Consider the following 22,198-nt stretch of genomic DNA (forward strand, 5'->3'; position numbering starts at 1 on the left):
TTTAGTAAATTTATCATAAACAAAATACCTAATTGTGACTGTTGTGACTAACAAACATTTTTAGTTAAGCTGCTCTAAGAGTTTCTGTTAAGATACTCATCTATAGAATAGAAGTAGCTGCCTAGCAAAAAGTCTTTCAGGCTCTGTTTAAACTGTGCTTTATCTGAAACGAAGTTTTTAATGGTTGTTGGCAATTTATTGAAAATGTGTGTTCTTGAGTACTGGACCCCTTTCTGGACCAAGGTAAGTGAATTTAGGCCTTTATGTAGATTGTTTTTATTCCTAGAATTGATGCTATGTATTTGGCTACTTGTTGGAAACAGAGATATATTACTTGGATCAAATTTCATGAAGGAATAAATATACTGAGAAGCAGTTTCAAGAACCGGTTTGAAACGATGACGCTAGGAATATAGTACAGTCCCCTATGCATGCCCACATTGGGATTGAGAGGATAAGATTGGAATAATTACCGCATGCTCAAAGGCATTCAAACAATCATTCTTCCCACATTCAATATGTGAATGGACCAAGAAGAAACCGTAATGACTGGTACAATGGGACATACCCTCTGCCGTCCACTTCACAGTGGTTTGCAGAGTATAGATCTGGATGTAAATTAAGACACTATAATACAGTAGTCTTACCAGAGGCGTTTTCCACATCAGAAGCAATAATTATAAAGGGAAGAATGAAAATGATAGAAACAGAAAAACAAGAGAGGAAAATACTATGAAAGATCTGTGGGCTGGTTCAGAAAGAGGGGATCTCAACGAAGAAATCGACAAAAGGACTGTACAAACAGACAGAAGTGATTACAAACAATATCAGGAAAAGAAGGGCAAGTTCTATGCTCAAATACGTAGGATAAACGATGGCAGATTGACCAAGAAGAACTTTACCATAGTGGCGACGAATACGAAATACACTGGGTAAAGGTAATCATGGAAGACGTCAAGAAACTAAACATCTCCTCAGAAATCATGACAGACAGCGTAAGCACACAGCAAAAAATCGGATAACAGAAATTTGAGCAAAGGCCCAGAGACGAAGAAAACGGGAAAGGAGTGGGCAGAAGAGGGGAAGAAGGAACACAGTGAATATATGAGAGATTTCTGGAACGAAAGAGGCAGAAAAAATGTGTGTGTGTGCACGCGCGCGCACTTCTTCTTTAATTTTCTCCTGTGTGTGTTCCTTCCAGTGTTAGTGTTCAGTGTCATAAACCCATTCTCACATAGATTTTCGTTTGACGTTATTTTAAAAATGCCGCCAGGAAAAATCTGACAGCGGAATCCCGAAGCGGCAGCTGGCGCCACAAGGCTCTAGCGGGGGGTGCCAGTTGTAAGTGTCTGTGGAGCCCCAGCTTTATTCAGAAACTTTATCATCTATTATTTTATTCATTGGCCGACGGAGGCATATCATACACCGCAACTACACTAGAGAACTATTTACAATAGAGTAGGATCGTCGCGTTTTGAATTATATTAACCTGACTGTACAGTAAAATTTTCATTTGCGCGGTTGGCAAAGATGATGTAATTGGAAGCAGTCTTGACGTTTTGTAAGCTTGGTTTCTCTCGTGACGTCATGTTTCAGTTGTTTTAGTGCTACAGGCTGTGTCGGGTGTTGTGAATGTGCGGTGCAGATAGCTTTTAACTGGAGTGACGTTTACTAATATGTGACAATGGCGTCTGTCAAAGTAGCAGTACGGGTTCGCCCCTTCAATCAAAGGTAAAATCTGCTTCAAAGATAAAAACAATAAAGCGTTTCAACTATTTGAGAATTAATGCTGTGTACCGTCTTGCTGTTATTACTGACATAGTCGTCAGTTTCAATATTTCATTATAATTTCATCTTTCTCGTTATTTTCTTCTGCGGCTTCACATTTTATTTTCATTCACCAGGGAGATTGATATGGACGCCAAACTCATAATTCAAATGGATGGAAAGAAAACAAGAATTCTGAACTCTAAGGTTAGTTAAATCATCAAAATCCACCATATTTTGCTTCCTCTATTATATTGCATGAAACTGCCTACTTGAGTCGTCTTAAATAATTCCATTCGCCCTAACAACAACTTGTTATCTTGCTTCATTTAAGATCAGTTACTTGACTATGTCCTAACTTTTTCCGGTCAGAATAATACACTCATAGGCCCCTGAGTAGTCTCATTTAATGGAACTGATTTCACACATTCAAGATAAAATCAACTGGATGCAAAACCAGACTGAATGCTCCTTTTTTTAAATTTTAATCAGTCTTATCCAGAGTGCACTAACATATTTGCTGTAGATCAAATTCCTGTCTGGGTCAAATGTTTGCTTATTTATTTCTAACTCATGGTATCACTTTAGGAAGTTTTCTCTAAAAGTACTTGCCTGAAGTGTACCTTTATATCGAAGTGAAGTTTGGGTGATAAACAGTACAGGCAAGAAGAGAATAACTTTCAAAATTTAGTGCTACAGAAGAATGCTGAAGATTAGATGTGTAAATCAAGGAGACCTAACTATGAAGAGACACATCTTACTGCATAAAACTGGGAAGGAAGAAAGGAGCACCATGACAATTTGACTTAAACAGTGGATAGGTTGATAGGACACATCTGAGGCATCATTGGTACAGGAAAGAAGTGAGGTAGTAAAAATTGTAGGATAGTGCAAGGAGGTTCAAGTGTATGTAGATTACCAGTAGCTATACAAAGATGAGGAGACTTCTACTGAATAGACCAATATGGAGATGTCCATAAAACCACACCAAGAAAAACTTATTCTTTTACATCTTTATTAATTCTACTGTGCTGTATGTAAGCCATCAAGTATCCTGTTAAAATTAATTCAGTCTTTATATGCTACATCACAAGTTTTGCATCGAATTTTATATTGTACATGAGCTTAGAAATCATTCAGTCTGAATGTCATGTGTCGCTGCATATATACTAGATGGGTTTGTTTTATTTCTGGTTGGAGGCCCTTCTGTATATGAGCTTTCATAAACTGCGTAGGCTCTGACAGTAGTTGTATAGATATTTTGTAGTTGGTATGTAGGCTAATGTCTTTTAGGGCTCAATTTATCTGAAGAAACTGATCTAGTAAGGTTGTGGTACATTGAGGCTACAAATCAGTTCATCAGTAATCTCAGATAATTTTTGTTTTGCACTGAGGGCCAATGCAGTACATAATTTTTCTGTCAAACTTTGAGTTTGAGTAAAATTTATGTTTATCATTCCATTTTAGAGGAAGTGCAACATATTTTACATAATTATATTGTGGCCCTGTCGGTGAGTGCAAGACGCCCAATCCAGTGGTACACAGTTTGATCCCCAGTCGGTTCTAGGATTTTTTCTGTCACTTATCGGGTCTTTCACCTCTTGCAATGATTTATGAATGTGAAAAAATGCCCGTGTTTCAGAGTCCTTGTCAAACTGTAGGTCCCTCTTCAACTGACGGAGAAAATCAATTTGAAAGGAGGCAAGGGCATACCACATCCAGTAGGAATACGACCAATAAAGCACTGTGATGTTTCAACAAATATTTGGGCTCAAAATAACTTTGCTTTTACATGTTTGAAATTGTGGCGTATGTGTTATTTGCCGTCTGTCATAAATAGAGGTAGACAGTTATGTGAAGTGACCCATTTGAATAACATAAAAGCTACTCCGCAATCAGACCCAGAGGACCCATTGATGCTGACTGAGTGCCAAGTCACTGTCTGTCATATGGGGTTGTTTGGATACAGTAGAAGGGGCATGGAACAGTACAGCACTTTCCTGGCCACTGTCAGCTCTCCAGACTTTGGAGCTGCTTCTTCGTAAAGTAGCTCCTCAGTGTGCCTTGCGAGATTCAGTTCTCGCTGATCAAGAGAGGCTCCCTGGTAGTACTGGGAACTGAACCCGGGCCCTCTGCATGGAAGTCAGATCCACTGACCAATCAGCTAAAGAGGACAAGTTGACTATAGTTTAGATATTTTTAAATTTTCAAGTCTGATAATCAGACTAATATTGTTTAAAGTATTGTTCAGCTGAAGACATCCACGTCTACATGGATACTCTGCAAATCAAATTTAAGTGCCTAGCAGGGGGTTCATCGAACCACCTTCACAATTCTCTATTATTCCAATTTCGTATAGCGCGCGGAAAGAATAAACACCTATATTTCTGTACGAGCTTTGATTTCCATTATTTTATCGTGGTGATCGTTCCTCCCTATGTAGGTCGGTGTCAACAAAATATTTTCGCATTCGGAGGAGAAAGTTGGTGATTGGAATTACGTGAGAAGATTCCTTCGCAACGAAAAACGCCTCTCTTTTAATGATGTCCAGCCCAAATCCTGTATAATTTCTTTGACACTCTGTCCCAAACGTGCTGCCTTTCTTTGAACTTTTTCGATGTACTTCGTCGGTCATATCTGGTAAGGATCCCACGCCGCGCAGCAGTATTCGAAAAGAGGGCGGACAAGCGTAATGTAGGCAGTCTCCTTAGTAAGTCTGTTACATTTGCTAAGTGTCCTGCCAATAAAACGCAGTCTTTGGTTAGCCTTCCCCCCACAAGATTTTCTTTGTGTTCCTTCCAATGAAGAGATGAAAACGTGTATTGTACATCCCAATAATATATCAACAAAATGCCACAGATTTTTCAGAAATTATAATACGGTAATTAAATATTATGAGGCCCATTGTCTGAGTTATGAATGACAATGAAGTACTGATTCAAAGCATAAATTTATTATGCCAGTTTTTTTTTTTTTTTTTTAATATGATGTATCTGAAGCTATTTGAATTACCATGTTACTGATCAGACATGGCATATAAGACATGACAGTTTAAAACACGACACACTGCTAACTGAATCCTACTACGTATCTTTCATGGGAGTGCTGTTGCCATATGAGGCATCTGACATGCCTCGCAGATGGACTCGCAACTTCAAATAGTTGCTGGTTACTTTCCTTACCCCCAAATTAATCCATTACTACCCTATGATGCTGTGGTGCTATAGTATCACTGGCAGAATGAATGCAATGGGGAATTGGGATTTATCACCATTTGAGGACTGTTAGGCATGGTGGGCAGCTGGACCATGTATTGCCCACAAAAATCCTTTTGTCTGAATTCGAGTCCCATTCCAGTTCTGCACCAAGTTTTAGTTAGTTCCATTACTGTATGCTAAAGTGTAAAAAATTCTCACCCATGATCAGTTGCATTACTAAATAAAAGGTCAGAATTCCTTTCTGATACTTTTACCTTACCTGAGATGAAACAAACAATTGATCTGTTGTCCTCTTTTTTTTTCTTTCCTTTATTTTCTTCGTGGTAATGTGAAAAGATAGTTATGACGAACTGAATCTGAACAAGTACTTACAAGGAAGCTCAGAAGCGTGTTTAAAGCCATTGATGTGAGCAGTTTCGATCAATGGACATTCAGCGTCTTCAGAATTTTGACTAGTCATATTCGACTGTTGACTGTCGACCACTTTGATGCCTGTATGTAAAAATGTTATTTACATGTGTTTTAAATTATTGGGAATGGTTTAATAAGTTTGAAAGTGTGGGGGAGTATAACATGTTGACCATATTTCATTTCTGTCATGTAAGAGTGAGCATTCTACACTAGAGGGAAACGTGTAGAGTACGAAACGGGACAGTATAAGTTATTCAAGTGTGTCACACAGGTGCTGCTGAATGATTTTTTTTATCATTTAGCATTGACTGTTCAGTACACTTTGCCTCGTCAAGTCACTGGATCTGCGTAGCGGCACAGAAAGGGTGGTTTTGCTGACACACCTTTCTCCCATTCCAATGAAGTTTTACAAGCTTCTCACAAATCTTGATACACAATATTGGACTATCTCTTTGCTCTCGATGTAGAAAATATATGATTGTTGTATCTTTGATCATTTGCGTGTGATTTGAGAAAACTACAAGAGATAGGCGGAAGGTCGGTATGGGCACAGTATACAACGCTATGTGATCCGTATTCGGCTGTTGATGTATGGGCATCAACGAACCGAACAGCTGAGATATTTTGGGCCAGTGCGTTTTGACGCAGAATAAATAGATTCGTGTCTGTTTATCATAGGCCTGCCCGTATTTTACGCGACTAGTTGAAGAAAATGTTGAAAAAGTGGACAGGAACATGGTTGTTTAGTAGAGCTAAAAATGCTCGTTGCTTCAGAAACTGCCCATAGGACTCTGTGTTTCATATTGTAATGTTGAAGAGTGAACACGCTGATTCGGTTTCAACAATTAAACCTCTTTCCCATTTGAGACAAGAAATGTTAGGCAATTTTCCTCCCCGCCCCCGCCCTCTTTAACTGTGTTCTCGGTATATCATGTCGTCAACAGTTGACCTAACCCGGGTCTAGAGAATACCGTAAACGGCCCCTATCCAGCTGCGCGGCGTTTAGTGAAAGTCAAAATGAGATAGTTTGGCGTTACAGGCCTACAATGTGACCATGTGACCACAGAGAATTATAAATATTTTATGATTGTTTACCTTTAGCTTGTTTACGAAGAACTGTTTGAGAATTAACATGAAAAAGCTGTATCCATCGGGGCGTCACAGCGTATCGTGGTTGTTAATTGTGGATCGAAACATCGTTATACTATATCAGCATCCTGTAACAATAGCTTACTACAACGCGTGGCAGCGCATAGCATTTATTAATACGATTTGTGAGTTGTCGGGGATTGTATGCTGTAGGCTACGTGTGAAGAACGGTCGCAGCGTTACGGATACTTACCGACGTTGTAAGGAATAATTCAACTGGGTGAGTTAAGTTACCATTTCTCTGGCAAATCGAATCAATTGTGGATGTATGCAGCTGGGCCGAAACTTTCCGCGCAAACCAGTTCCACCGGTGTCACCCAACACCAGGCCGAGATGGCCTTCCACACGGTGTTCGCGACTGTCTGTGTATAGTAAGTGTTCTATGTTTCTGATGACGTCGCTGTGTTAACCATACGCTTGTTGTTGTTGTTGTTGTTGTTGTTGTTGTTGTGGTCTTCAGTCCTGAGACTGGTTTGATGCAGCTCTCCATGCTACTCTATCCTGTGCAAGCTTCTTCATCTCCCAGTACCTACTGCAACCTACATCCTTCTGAATCTGCTTAGTGTATTCATCTCTTGGTCTCCCTCTACGATTTTTACCCCCCACGCTGCCCTCCAATGCTAAATTTGCGATCCCTTGATGCCTCAAAACATGTCCTACCAACCGATCCCAACCGATATCCCGTATCAACCGATACGCTTGATAGGTTGCAAAAAAGAAGTATTACGAATCTTTTCTTCTGCATCCGCCCGTCGCTGGTTGGTGCGTTGGCTTCTGATTCGTGACATTTTACTCCGGAGAGGTCACTATATTTGATTGCAGTGCTTGTGGCAAATATATTAAATTTTCAACACGAAAATTTTCAACGGGAAATCTGGTGAATTTAACTTCCAACCTGGTGTTAATTTTCACTGATGATAATACAAATGTGTTGTGTTTCGTCCCAACTCATCCCTAGGTTTCTGGGATGCACGTTTTGTGTTGCAAGTGATTCGTCCATTTTTAGTTTTTCTACAACAGCATTAAAATACTTAAGAATTGTAACTAAGATGAATTTTAGACCTACCCCTCTCATAATAGTTTTAAACATGCGCTAAAGGCCTCATTTTGGTACGCCACCCAAAAATCACCATAATTTTATAATTACCATCAGTTGGTCTCCTTTGCATTCGTGAGTAGGGAACTGGAAGAATGTGCTGTGACAAGTGTAATATTGTTATGTCGACCTCCACGCAACCTTTGTGTATAAAGCTCCTAGTTTTCACTTTTTTCTTTTTTTTCGGTTCTGAAAGAAAGTGCACTACAAATCTAAATTCACTTATCAGTTCTTGGACGATTGAGATGGGCCAGCATATCTAAAACTTTTGCACCTGTTCAGAATAAAGCAATGAATATTCGTCTCGGCCCTCGTCTGTGCCCATTCATAACGCACTCTGTCTAGAAGTAACATTGCAGATTCGAGAGACGTTGTACACTTGGGTGCACATCAGTGTTTCACTGCGATCGTCCATTTCCGTACTGGATGTTGAAGCATACCAGTTCGTTTTAAGGATACTAAATAGTGAACCGAAGACTTACCACTTTGTATACAGATAGTGAATTTATTTGAACAGCCCTTTTCACACACGAGCACACTGCATTCCTAATAGTTAGTATATATGACGAAGTTTATATTTATGTAGTTGTTAGTACATGATTTGCAGATAATTCAATGTTGCTGCATCAAGCTGCGAGCCGCGGAGACATTCAGTTACTTAGGACAGCAGTTTGCTATGGTAACTGTTACAATCAATATTGTATGTAGTTAACATATTGCATACACAGTTGTGAGTGATAGAATTACACATGGAGTAAAGCCCGCCTTGGTTTAACGACTCTCCACTGAGCATAACGTGTGACTATTTACTCCCAGGCCTCACTAACTTGAAAGATTATGGAGAAGTACTTTGTCTGTACTAAATCTTGTACATTTTTCATGAATTTAAAATTCAGGGACTGTGCAGTTCATTATTGAAACTCAGTCTTTTAGATAGCCTTTAAAAATAATCATTGGCGTTATTAACATGGAAGCCGAAAAACGAATACACTGCCTAGCTTCTCTAGTGTGTCCCTTGACATTTCTAACTGAAGAGTTCTTTAGTTGTAACAGTGGGTTTTCGTTCACCCAAATATGTTATTTTTATACATGACAGGATCCAGACAGATGAAACAATGCGCCATTTTACTTGTGTATTTGTTCTACATCTACATCTACATCTACATCTACATTGATACTCCGCAAGCCACCCAACGGTGTGTGGCGGAGGGCACTTTACGTGCCACTGTCATTACCTCCCTTTCCTGTTCCAGTCGCGTATGGTTCGCGGGAAGAACGACTGTCTGAAAGCCTCCGTGCGCGCTCTAATCTCTCTAATTTTACATTCGTGATCTCCTCGGGATGTATAAGTAGGGGGAAGCAATATATTCGATACCTCATCCAGAAACGCACCCTCTCGAAACCTGGACAGCAAGCTACACCGCGATGCAGAGCGCCTCTCTTGCAGAGTCTGCCACTTGAGTTTATTAAACATCTCCGTAACGCTATCACGGTTACCAAATAACCCGGTGACGAAACGCGCCGCTCTTCTTTGGATCTTCTCTGTCTCCTCCGTCAACCCGACCTGGTACGGATCCCACACTGATGAGCAATACTCAAGTATAGGTCGAACGAGTGTTTTGTAAGCCACCTCCTTTGTTGATGGACTACATTTTCTAAGCACTCTCCCAATGAATCTCAACCTGGTACCCGCCTTACCAACAATTAATTTTATATGATCATTCCACTTCAAATCGTTCCGTACGCATACTCCCAGATATTTTACAGAAGTAATTGCTACCAGTGTTTGTTCCGCTATCATATAATCATACAATAAAGGATCCTTCTTTCTATGTATTCGCAATACATTACATTTGTCTATGTTAAGGGTCAGTTGCCACTCCCTGCACCAAGTGCCTATCCGCTGCAGATCTTCCTGTATTTCGCTACAATTTTCTAATGCAGCAACTTCTCTGTATACTACAGCATCATCCGCGAAAAGCCGCATGGAACTTCCGACACTATCTACTAAGTCATTTAAATATATTGTGAAAAGCAATGGTCCCATAACACTCCCCTGTGGCACGCCAGAGGTTACTTTAACGTCTGTAGACGTCTCTCCATTGATAACAACATGCTGTGTTCTGTTTGCTAAAAACTCTTCAATCCAGCCACACAGCTGGTCTGATATTCCGTAGGCTCTTACTTTGTTTATCAGGCGACAGTGCGGAACTGTATCGAACGCCTTCCGGAAGTCAAGAAAAATAGCATCTACCTGGGAGCCTGTATCTAATATTTTCTGGGTCTCATGAACAAATAAAGCGAGTTGGGTCTCACACGATCGCTGTTTCCGGAATCCATGTTGATTCCTACATAGTAGATTCTGGGTTTCCAGAAATGACATGATACGCGAGCAAAAAACATGTTCTAAAATTCTACAAGAGATCGACGTAAGAGATATAGGTCTATAGTTTTGCGCATCTGCTCGACGACCCTTCTTGAAGACTGGGACTATCTGTGCTCTTTTCCAATCATTTGGAACCCTCCGTTCCTCTAGAGACTTGCGGTACACGGCTGTTAGAAGGGGGGCAAGTTCTTTCGCGTACTCTGTGTAGAATCGAATTGGTATCCCGTCAGGTCCAGTGGACTTTCCTCTATTGAGTGATTCCAGTTGCTTTTCTATTCCTTGGACACTTATTTCGATGTCAGCCATTTTTTCGTTTGTGCGAGGATTTAGAGAAGGAACTGCAGTGCGGTCTTCCTCTGTGAAACAGCTTTGGAAAAAGGTGTTTAGTATTTCAGCTTTACGCGTGTCATCCTCTGTTTCAATGCCATCATCATCCCGTAGTGTCTGGATATGCTGTTTCGAGCCACTTACTGATTTAACGTAAGACCAGAACTTCCTAGGATTTTCTGTCAAGTCGGTACATAGAATTTTACTTTCGAACTCAATGAACGCTTCACGCATAGTCCTCCTTACGCTAACTTTGACATCGTTTAGCTTCTGTTTGTCTGAGAGGTTTTGGCTGCGTTTAAACTTGGAGTGGAGCTCTCTTTGCTTTCGCAGTAGTTTCCTAACTTTGTTGTTGTACCACGGTGGGTTTTTCCCGTCCCTCACAGTTTTACTCGGCACGTACCTGTCTAAAACGCATTTTACGATTGCCTTGAACTTTTTCCATAAACACTCAACATTGTCAGTGTCGGAACAGAAATTTTCGTTTTGATCTGTTAGGTAGTCTGAAATCTGCCTTCTATTACTCTTGCTAAACAGATAAACCTTCCTCCCTTTTTTTATATTCCTATTAACTTCCATATTCAGGGATGCTGCAACGGCCTTATGATCACTGATTCCCTGTTCTGTACATACAGAGTCGAAAAGTTCGGGTCTGTTTGTTATCAGTAGGTCCAATATGTTATCTCCACGAGTCGGTTCTCTGTTTAATTGCTCGAGGTAATTTTCGGATAGTGCACTCAGTATAATGTCACTCGATGCTCTGTCCCTACCACCCGTCCTAAACATCTGAGTGTCCCAGTCTATATCTGGTAAATTGAAATCTCCACCTAAGACTATAACATGCTGAGAAAATTTATGTGAAATGTATTCCAAATTTTCTCTCAGTTGTTCTGCCACTAATGCTGCTGAGTCGGGAGGTCGGTAAAAGGAGCCAATTATTAACCTAGTTCGGTTGTTGAGTGTAACCTCCACCCATAATAATTCACAGGAACTATCCACTTCTACTTCACTACAGGATAAACTACTACTAACAGCGATGAACACTCCACCACCGGTTGCATGCAATCTATCCTTTCTAAACACTGTCTGTACCTTTGTAAAAATTTCGGCAGAATTTATCTCTGGCTTAAGCCAGCTTTCTGTACCTATAACGATTTCAGCGTCGGTGCTTTCTATCAGCGCTTGAAGTTCCGGTACTTTACCAACGCAGCTTCGACAGTTGACAATTACAATACCGATTGCTGCTTGGTCCCCGCATGTCCTGACTTTGCCCCGCACCCGTTGAGGCTGTTGCCGTTTCTGTACTTGCCCAAGGCCATCTAACCTAAAAAACCGCCCAGCCCACGCCACACAACCCCTGCTACCCGTGTAGCCGCTTGTTGCGTGTAGTGGACTCCTGACCTATCCAGCGGAACCCGAAACCCCACCACCCTATGGCGCAAGTCGAGGAATCTGCAGCCCACACGGTCGCAGAACCGTCTCAGCCTCTGATTCAGACCCTCCACTCGGCTCTGTACCAAAGGTCCGCAGTCAGTCCTGTCGACGATGCTGCAGATGGTGAGCTCTGCTTTCATCCCGCTAGCGAGACTGGCAGTCTTCACCAAATCAGATAGCCGCCGGAAGCCAGAGAGGATTTCCTCCGATCCATAGCGACACACATCATTGGTGCCGACATGAGCGACCACCTGCAGATGGGTGCACCCTGTACCCTTCATGGCATCCGGAAGGACCCTTTCCACATCTGGAATGACTCCCCCCGGTATGCACACGGAGTGCACATTGGTTTTCTTCCCCTCTCTTGCTGCCATTTCCCTAAGGGGCCCCATTACAAGTCTCAGATACTTTCCAGTCCAGAATAATTTTACGGAACTACGGCTTCAAATTATTACAAAAATTATTGTCGACAAGCCATGAATTATGGTTTTTTTAGTAAGTGCAGAAAATAGACTCTTTATGATCCAGAGTATACGGATACATTTTACATAATCTTTCGTTCACGGCAGTTTTCTTTGCGGGAAAATAAATACATTCGCTTCCACTCGCAATTTCAAATCCGACATTCCAGAAATCTGCAGTAAACTGAAGTTTTCGTGTTTGTTTATTTGGCTGAGTATTCAATATGCAACGTATTAATGCAACGCGCTATATAGCTTGGAACTCGGACACGAAACACCGAGGAAGTTAGATTCGAAAGACACGACAGTTTTGCCGTGAACTGCATCCTTTAGATGGTAGGCCCTAAGAAAAACATGAGTACGCCACGTTAGTAAATTAGTGCAGTTGCTAAGAAGACCGCAGGTAAGAGGTAGTAGGGGGCTCAACTTAAGCACATGCCGACCCGACTGCGCACGAGCATAAGAACGGCTTGGCGAAGAATAATCTGTCAGCCGAAGGAGTGCAGAAATTCTTTTTTGTGTGTCGTTTTTGCAATGGGGCGTTTTTACAAGCTGATTGTTACGATTATTTCTTTCCCTTTATTTTATTTCAAACGTAATTTTAACCCCGTAGTGTGTGAAAAGTCGCGGCCAAGCCTCTTCTTTTACGTGTTCCTAGACCGTTGCAGCGTTATGTTATGTAACACTCATTATTAAGGTGGCTGCGACAGCAAAAAAAAAAAAAATAAAAAAAATAAAAAAAAACCTTATTCGTACCCAGGAAGCAAGAATTGGAAAATTGAGATTTTTGGCCATCACGGGGAAAAGGATGCGACACTTCGCGAAACACGGTTATGCGGATTAGATTCCCTGCCCTGCATGTAGTTTTAAGAGGGGTCGTGCTTGAGAATTGGTGTGAGTAGTGGAAAGAAAAGAATGCAAAAGATGGACTTACAGGCTACAAAAGACTCTCCCAAGCTAAAATAGACAGCCTGCAGTCTTATTATAAACTGGCAATTCAAAGAATCGAAGGTGATTGAAATTCCTTATGGAAAATCACTTCGGTCACATTTGTTTCATAAAATATCAACCTTTGAAGAGCCACATAATGAGTTCTGCACGAAGGTACATAAATGTTACGGGCTGACAACTGATATATAGAGATCCTAGACACACACTCATCCATTTGCCATTGTACAATTCTGCCACCTGGGTCACAAATGTCACAGATGACTCGATAGCTTTTCTTCATAAGTGTCTACACGACAGGAAACAGAAACCTCAATGGGTCTCTTGCCCAATATAACAGTCAGCATTTGTTCGGTGTTAAAAGGACACATGTACATGTTTTATAGTGCAGTGAAAACTTTTGCTGCAGGCTTTTATTAGGAAGAGGTCAAGACTTTCGACAGTTAGGCGTTCATCCAGTCACATGTCCGGGATTATTAAAGAACTATGTAGAAGAAAACTAAATAAAGCCTTTAGAGAAGGTGAAACGATAAAACACTCTCTGTTCTCCAGCCGCGACGGTTCGACGAGTGTCATGCTCATCTTCTGTCGAAGTGTCGAATCATTGCGGACCTCACCCTATTTATAGTGATGGGCGCCCCCTCCTCTCCCTGCCCCCGCCTCCTCCTCCTCCTCATTCTCTTCTTCCTCCTCTTATCCACGGTCTCGATGCAGCCACTGGGCTTCACGACTTCAGATGATGGTTACGAGGTGTGATCAAAAAGTAACGAAAGTTTTATTTTTTTATTCATTCATCAGCATCAACTTCAAAGTAATCCCTCTCAGATAAAATACACTTGGTGCCAGTGCTTTTTCCAATCTTGGAAGCGCTTCTGAACTCACTTGTCGTTATGGTATTCAGCACCTTCAGCGTTTCTGTTTTTATCTCATCGGTGGTGGCAAAACGACGTCCTTGAATAGTTCTCTTCAGCTTCGGGAATAGAAAGAAGTCGCAGGGAGCTACGTCCGGCGAATACGGTACCTGAGCCAACGTAACGGGTTTGTTTTTTGCCAGAAAAGTCACGAACAAGCATTGAGGTGTGAGCGGGAGTATTATCGTGATGCAACTTCTAGTGGTTTTGCCACAAAACTGGTAGTTTTCTTCGGATTGCTTCACACAAACGGCACATAACTTCCAGGTAGTATTCCTTGCTGATCGTACGAAAAAAAAAAAAAAAACCCAGGAACTCATGGTGCACTATTCCTTTCTAATAGAAGAAAACAGCGAGAAGAACCTTCACATGTGATCGAACGTGACGAATTTTCTTTGGTCTTGGCTCTTCAGGCAGTTTCCAGGACGACTGAGCCTTGGATTCGAGGTCATACCCCTCCCCCTCCCCCCCCCCCCGTATACCCTTATTTTTGTCACCTGTCATAACCCTCTTTAGTAGTTCTGGATCGCTGTCGACTTCATTCAGCAGTTCCTGAGAGATGTCCGCGCTACGTCGCTTTTGGTCGAAATTCAACCGTTTCGGAACAAACTCTGCCGCTACCCGTTTCACGCCCTAAACACCCAAAAATATTGCTTGGTATGAGCCAAAGTACATGCTGAATTCGCTAGAAACCTCTCTGATGGTGATTCGGCGATTTTCCAGAACCGTTTTCTGTACACTTACCACACTGTCGTCAGTAATTGATGTGCTAGGGCGTCCAGAGCGGTCGTAGTCTTCAGAGTCCTCTCGACCCGCTCGAAAATGTTTATACCACTCGTAAACTCTTGTCGTAGTCATAGTAGATTCGTCAAAAGCCGGAGTCAACATTTCGAATGCGGTGCTGCACTATATTTCATTTTTCAAGCAGAATATTATGTAAAGCAAAAAGATTTTCGAAAGCAAAAATTCGCCGTGTCGACACACGTATAAACTTTCGACTGTCAAAAATAAACTGAATACTCAAAACAACTGAAAATGCAAACATACATCAGGAACATGTGTACCAACAAGTTTAAAAAAGGTTTTGAAAATCAAGTGCAGGGTTTAGCCTACGAAATTAAAAATTTCCCTTTACTTTTTGATCACACCTCGTATGTTGCTCGTTGGAACGGCGCGGTTTTTATCACTGCCAGTCTGCCACCCGGATGAATAACGTAGCTTTTCACCTGGAGTATATGCCAGGAGTGTCTACATTCTAATCTAATGTCAATGCATGTTATAAAGAAAAGGACAAAATGAGAAAGGAGATAAGAATGAAGAAAAGATTAAAGTGAGGGAGCTTTCTGTGCATCTGGACGGTGTAGGGATAGCCTATATTTTCTTTCGTAGCTACCTCCGCAAAAAAATATTTTTGCAGGTAAACGTCATTCAACGAAGTGAAATTTTTACCACAGAGCCCATATCTCACACATCGGTGCCTGACCTATTAAGAGGTTTTCTGCAAAGTAAAAGGTGTCATCAGTCAAAAATGTTCAAATGTGTGTGAAATCTTATGGGACTTAACTGCTAAGGTCATCTACATCTACATTTATACTCCGCAAGCCACCCAACGGTGTGTGGCGGAGGGCACTTTACGTGCCACTGTCATTACCTCCCTTTCCTGTTCCAGTCGCGTATGGTTCGCGGGAAGAACGACTGTCTGAAAGCCTCAGTGCGCGCTCTAATCTCTCTAATTTTACATTCGTGATCTCCTCGGGAGGTATAAGTAGGGGGAAGCAATATATTCGATACCTCATCCAGAAACGCACCCTCTCGAAACCTGGACAGCAAGCTACACAGCGATGCAGAGCGCCTCTCTTGCAGAGTCTGCCACTTGAGTTTATTAAACATCTCCGTAACGCTATCTCGCTTGTCAAATAACCCTGTGACGAAACGCGCCGCTCTTCTTTTGATCTTTTCTATCTCCTCTGTCAACCCGACCTGGTACGGATCCCACACTGATGAGCAATACTCAAGTATAGGTCGAACGAGTGTTTTGTAAGCCACCTCCTTTGTTGATGGACTACATTTTCTAAGCACTCTCCCAATGAATCTCAACCTGGTACCCGCCTTACCAACAATTAATTTTATATGATCATTCCACTTCAAATCGTTCCGCACGCATACTCCCAGATATTTTACAGAAGTAACTGCTACCAGTGTTTGTTCCGCTATCATATAATCATACAATAAAGGATCCTTCTTTCTATGTATTCGCAATACATTACATTTGTCTATGTTAAGGGACAGTTGCCACTCCCTGCACCAAGTGCCTATCCGCTGCAGATCTTCCTGCATTTCGCTACAATTTTCTAATGCTGCAACTTCTCTATATACTACAGCATCATCCGCGAAAAGCCGCATGGAACTTCCGACACTATCTACTAGGTCATTTTTATATATTGTGAAAAGCAATGGTCCCATAACACTCCCCTGTGGCACGCCAGAGGTTACTTTGACGTCTGTAGACGTCTCTCCATTGATAACAACATGCTGTGTTCTGTTTGCTAAAAACTCTTCAATCCAGCCACACATCTGGTCTGATATTCCGTAGGCTCTTACTTTGTTTATCAGGCGACAGTGCGGAACTGTATCGAACGCCTTCCGGAAGTCAAGAAAAATAGCATCTACCTGGGAGCCTGTATCTAATATTTTCTGGGTCTCATGAACAAATAAAGCGAGTTGGGTCTCACACTATCGCTGTTTCCGGAATCCATGTTGATTCGTACATAGTAGATTCTGGGTTTCCAAAAACGACATGATACTCGAGCAAAAAACATGTTCTAAAATTCTACAACAGATCGACGTCAGAGATATAGGTCTATAGTTTTGCGCATCTGCATCCCTAAGCTTACACACTACTTAACCTAAATTATCCTAAGGACAAACACACACACCCATGCCCGAGGGAGGACTCGACCCTCCGCCGGGACCAGTCGCACAGTCCATGACTGCAGCATCCTAGACCGCTCGGCTAATCCCGCGCGGCTGTCATCAGTCCGAAGATGAATTTGAACACCACAGTGCTTTACTACGCAAGGTGCTGTTGGAGCTGGTATGTCCATTCCTTGCTCCCATCTTCGAACTGACAATTCAGTCTGTTACAGCGGCAGGATCTACTGTTGAACGTAGACACCGAAACACAGTCGAGCTTAACATTTTTCTCAACCAACCATTGCCAGAGGTGAGAGAAGCGATGAGTGATATTCTGTAAAGAAGTTAATTTTTATATTAACACGCTGGCTGTGATGGACTGCCGCAACATTTGAAGCACTATGTGCCCCAGGTGCTGTAGCAGTGCCGGCCGGGGTGGCCGAGCGGTTCTAGGCGCTACAGTCTGGAACCGCGCGACTGCTACGGTCGCAGGTTCGAATCCTGCCTCGGTCATGGATGTGTGTGATGTCCTTAGGTTAGTTAGGTTTAAGTAGTTCTAAGTTCTAGGGGACTGATGACCTCAGAAGTTAAGTCCCATAGTGCTCAGAGCCATTTGAACCATTTTTTTGCTATAGCAGTGCCTGCAATGCACCCGACGGCTGTGCAAGTCTTGATTTCCACCTTTGTTTACCTCTTAGCTGCGGTAGATTTTTGTGCTAGTTCACTTGCAGAGGTACTGGTGAACTCTCCCCTCACGTTGTCGTCTTTCAACTAATTGCACTCGGACAGTACACGAAACTCTTAATGCTTTCATACTAACTCAGAAAGTGCAAAGAAATGGAACTCCTTGCTTTCCTACGCTTCGAAACGCACCACAAAAGACTAATCAGTAGTAAATAATATGGTTCACTCGTGTACAACAAGAATGTATGAATTTATCGTAGTTGTAAATGTATGTGTGTGTTTAACCATCCTCACTTGTCTGTAAATTGTATACTGTCCAAAGCACAATAAGAAAAGTCAAATGCGTGAGAAGCATTCAGAGCCTCGGGCGTTCCGACTGCTGCTGTATATGTCGTCCACAGCATTCAAAAGATAAACTACTGGAGGTATGTGGTTTATATTGTGTCAAGAACAGTAGTAAATTCATTATAGTTATACTAACTAAAAACCACACATATTTGACATTTTTGGTGTAGGCTATGCAACCTTCAGTTAACAGGAGGTAAGAACGACCGTATTATGAGAGACATGTTGTAAGGGAATGCTTAATTCTTTCCGTAACGGCGTTCTTTACCCTTCTCCTTAGTCGCGTAAGGTGTCGACTGCATAAGGTTGCATAACAGCATATTTTTTTTCCAGTCGTATTGAGTGCTCAGTGCGGTCGCGGTTCCTAGAGATCTTGGCTAGCTTCTAGGATCGTTTCTTGCACTGAGCTAGTGTATTCTCTCTGCTGAAAATTCGTGACGGGCTGAAATTACGTGCCAGACCGGCACTCAAGTTGTGATTTCTATATTTGTGAGTTGTCCGAGTATACCACATTAACAATTCAGAGTGGGAATTGCTCAACTAGAAATGCACTGGCCGTGAAAGATAGGGGCCAATGGCTGAGCCGCCATTCTGCATGTAAAGTCTTGTGGTATTGCGAATGTTATATACGTGGCCGCGTGTTGTGAGTCTTGACGTCAGATCGCTATTGAATCGCACATACGGATCATTGGATCTCTGATACCGGACATCATATCTGCTTGTAGCCCTACTAAAAAATTCGACAGTTTTGAGCCTGTTGCTGAAGTGTAGAAAAATTGATTCTGGATATTGTATATTGCGTTGAAAACCAAAGACTCGTAAGAAAAATATTATTGGAACTCCGTGCCGCATGTGATAGTAATGGCACGTAGCCATGTATGGAAGTGAAACATGGACGATAAATAGTTCGCACAAGAAGAGAATAGAAGCTTTCGAAATGTGGTGCTACAGAAGAATGCCGAAGATTAGATGGGTAGATCACATTACTAATGAGGAGGTATTGAACAGAATTGGGGAGAAGAGGAGTTTGTGGCACAACTTGGCTAGAAGAAGGGATCGGTTGGTAGGACATGTTCTGAGGCATCAAGGGATCCCCAAATTAGTATTGGAGGGCAGCGTGGAGGGTAAAAAATCGTAGAGGGAGACCAAGAGATGAATATACTAAGCAGATTCAGAAGGCTGTAGGCTGCAGTACGTACTGGGAGATGAAGCAGCTTGCACAGGATAGAGTAGCATGGAGAGCTGCATCAAATCAGTCTCAGGACTGAAGACCACCACAACAACAACAACAACAACAGTGGGTGGGGTCAAATGGTGGCCATTAAGCACATGGTAAAGGAAGCCCACGATATTGTGTTGTCAAAATCCCTTCTCGAGTGAACAGGTATTCAGTATCTTGCACGAACATTGTAGTACGAGCTATTGCCAAAGTGGATGCCGCCAAAGTGAGATCTAGTGGCAATTTCCCTGTGTTGAACAATTTTGACTGTCGTCCAAAAGTATGTTTGAGGCCTCATTTCACGAATGGATACAGGGTATATTGTTACCAGTCAGGAGACATGAGTATCAAAGCAATCAATTTCACTTTGCGAGGCGAAGGTGAAGGAAGGAAGGAAGGAAGGAAGGAAGGCGTATTTGCACTTAATGCCCCGTCGACGCCGAAAACCACTTCATCATCTGGACCGAGCGATATGGCTGCAGTGGTAAGACATTGGACTGTGGTATTCGGCCATCTAGATTTAGGTTTCCTGTGATTTCCCGTAATCGATTAGGACGAATGGTGGGATTATTCGTTTGAAAAGCTATGATGCATATCCTTCTTCATCCTTCCCCACTCCGAGCTTGCGTTCAATCTCTAACGACAGTGTCGCGATGGGGCTTCCTAATCTTCCTTCTTTATTAGCTGAGAAAGTTGTGGTGAAAATTATACCGACACATTGGTGTGATATTTATCGATCACCTAGAGAAAGAGGGTACTCTGGATATTACGTATTAAACTTCTGAATTCGGTACCTTGCACAGGGTATTGTATTGTAACCGAGGACCTAGAAAAGACGGAGAGGCTCCGTCCCCGCCGCAGCCACAGTGGTCCACAACCCCACGACGACTACCGCAGTTCACTTCAGCCCTCCGCCGCCACACACCGAACCCAGGGTTATTGTGCGGTTCGGCCCCCGGTGTACCCCCCCCCCCCCCCCCTCCCCAGGGAACGTCTCACACCAGACGAGTGTAACCCCTATGTTTGCATGGTAGAGTAATGGTGGTGTACACGTACGTGGAGAACTTGTTTGCGCAGCATTTGCCGACATAGTGTAACTGAGGCAGAATAAGGGGAACCAGCCCGCATTCGCTGAGGCAGATGGAAAACCGCCTAAAAACCATGCAGAGACAGGCCGGTTCACCGGACCTCGACACAAATCCGCCGGGCGGATTCGTGCCGGGGACCAGGCGCTCCTTCCCGCCCGGAAAGCCGTGCGTTACCGCACAGGGTACTGTTGAAAAGTCGAGTTCATTTACCGAATAATAATACAGTACTCACCAAGTTACTTGAGAGTCGCTGAATTCCTATCGAGTGAAGAAATTATGGTTACCAAGACTCGTGTATTTGTAGAGCCCGAGAAATCGTATTTTTTGGAAAGTTTTATAATCTTTGACAAGTGCTGAGCTCGTATCCAGGGCGCCCATAAGATAGTTTTTAGGGGAGGTACGGAATATTTTTAATACATTAGTGTTTGGCAAAAGTGAAACATCAAGACCGAGAGCTGTGATTAGATTGAAATTTGTTGCACCGATAAGGGTCAAGACACTATACAAATAATTAGCATTACAGACCTGTAAATGCGCCGTGACCATGGAAATTCGGTACGGAGCTGCTCCACAACGTGCTACAGTCAGAGACGCTAGCCGTCGTGGCAAGGAATCAAAGAACGCCTGAATATGCTGCTGGAGAATACTCTGCCACGTGATTTGTAGTCGCGTTCACAGAGCATCATCTGTGGCTACAGGACCTGAACGAACAAGTTGCCGATCGACTATATCCCAGACATGTTCGATGGTCTACATAAAAGTCGAACGGGCAGGCCAGAGAAACAGTAGTATCCGTTACGCGCTCCTCGCCTCATGCGGCTGGCCGTTGTCCTGATGAAATATGGCATGTGGAGGGCGGGCAAGAGGGTCAGTGCCTCGGGCTGTAAAACCTCCCTGATGTCGCGGTTGTTGTTCAGATTGCCCTCAAGGTGTGGGAGGCGAGATTGCATGTTACAGGCAACAGCGCCCCAAATCATCACACTTGGGGTTTGTTCACTATGTCGCTTGACGATACAGTCTGCCCGATTGCGTTCACCACGGCAGCGTCGAACGCGTATGCGGCCATCACTTTAGGACAAGTTGAAGCGGGACTCGTCCGAAAACGCTGCATTTTGCCATTCAGCACGCCAGTGTCGGCGTTCACGTGCCGTTCCGTCGTAACACCTCCACATGCCGATATTCCACCTTTTGATGTCGGCGTGGTTGCACGTTTCCATTTCGTATGACGGCTCCTCGCCGACTGACCGTTGTGTAACACTGACCTATCCGGTCACACAAAAGAGGGCTCTGTTGGGTCTACGTGCACGTGCAAGCGCACGCCACCTCTCTGCTATTTCAATCACTTATTATTGTTTCACTGTTCTACAAGTCCTCTTATCGTAGAGTGTTGCAGACCGTTGCCTCTGAATCTTTCACTTTTTGCAAACAGTAGTGTATTTTGGAAGAGGAATGGCGACTTGCAAGTAGCTATAAAAAAAGTTCAATTTCCAACTCTGTTAAAACTTCTACGTAATACTGACTTTTAAACCATTTACGCGAAAGAAAAACATCTGATAACGCGATATTTTTTCCTTACGAAAAGAGCTCGTAGGAGGAGGGGATGTGGGGTGGAATGGGTTGGATTGGGTTGAGTTGGGGCACGGCCCAACTTGCTCCCCGGCCACGGGCGCACTTCGCGCTTATTACTAAGGAATCATTTTTCGTGGCGTCATTGTGCGTGCGCACGCTGCGACAGATTTTTTATGAAAATCGAAGATCTGAATGACGATAGTTCATTACAGACGTCTTCTTGTTCTCCACGAGAAGGAAGACACAGCACAGTTCCTGCACAACCTCACCGA

General features: G+C 42.8%; 1 protein-coding gene across 1 annotated transcript in view; it reads left to right on the forward strand.

Annotated features, from left to right (window-relative positions):
- The first annotated feature begins 1,606 nt into the window (after nucleotides 1–1,606).
- The window catches only part of LOC126463709 (kinesin-like protein Klp98A), a 419,586-nt gene continuing 398,994 nt past the window's right edge, over nucleotides 1,607–22,198 (forward strand). The window contains exons 1-2 of the mRNA XM_050096180.1: nucleotides 1,607–1,731; nucleotides 1,905–1,974. Coding sequence (XP_049952137.1) covers nucleotides 1,685–1,731; nucleotides 1,905–1,974 — 117 coding nt within the window. The 5' untranslated portion in view covers nucleotides 1,607–1,684. The remainder of the gene's footprint in view (nucleotides 1,732–1,904; nucleotides 1,975–22,198) is intronic.

The sequence above is a fragment of the Schistocerca serialis genome, chromosome 1, assembly GCF_023864345.2.
Source record: "Schistocerca serialis cubense isolate TAMUIC-IGC-003099 chromosome 1, iqSchSeri2.2, whole genome shotgun sequence".
Taxonomy (NCBI): domain Eukaryota; kingdom Metazoa; phylum Arthropoda; class Insecta; order Orthoptera; family Acrididae; genus Schistocerca; species Schistocerca serialis.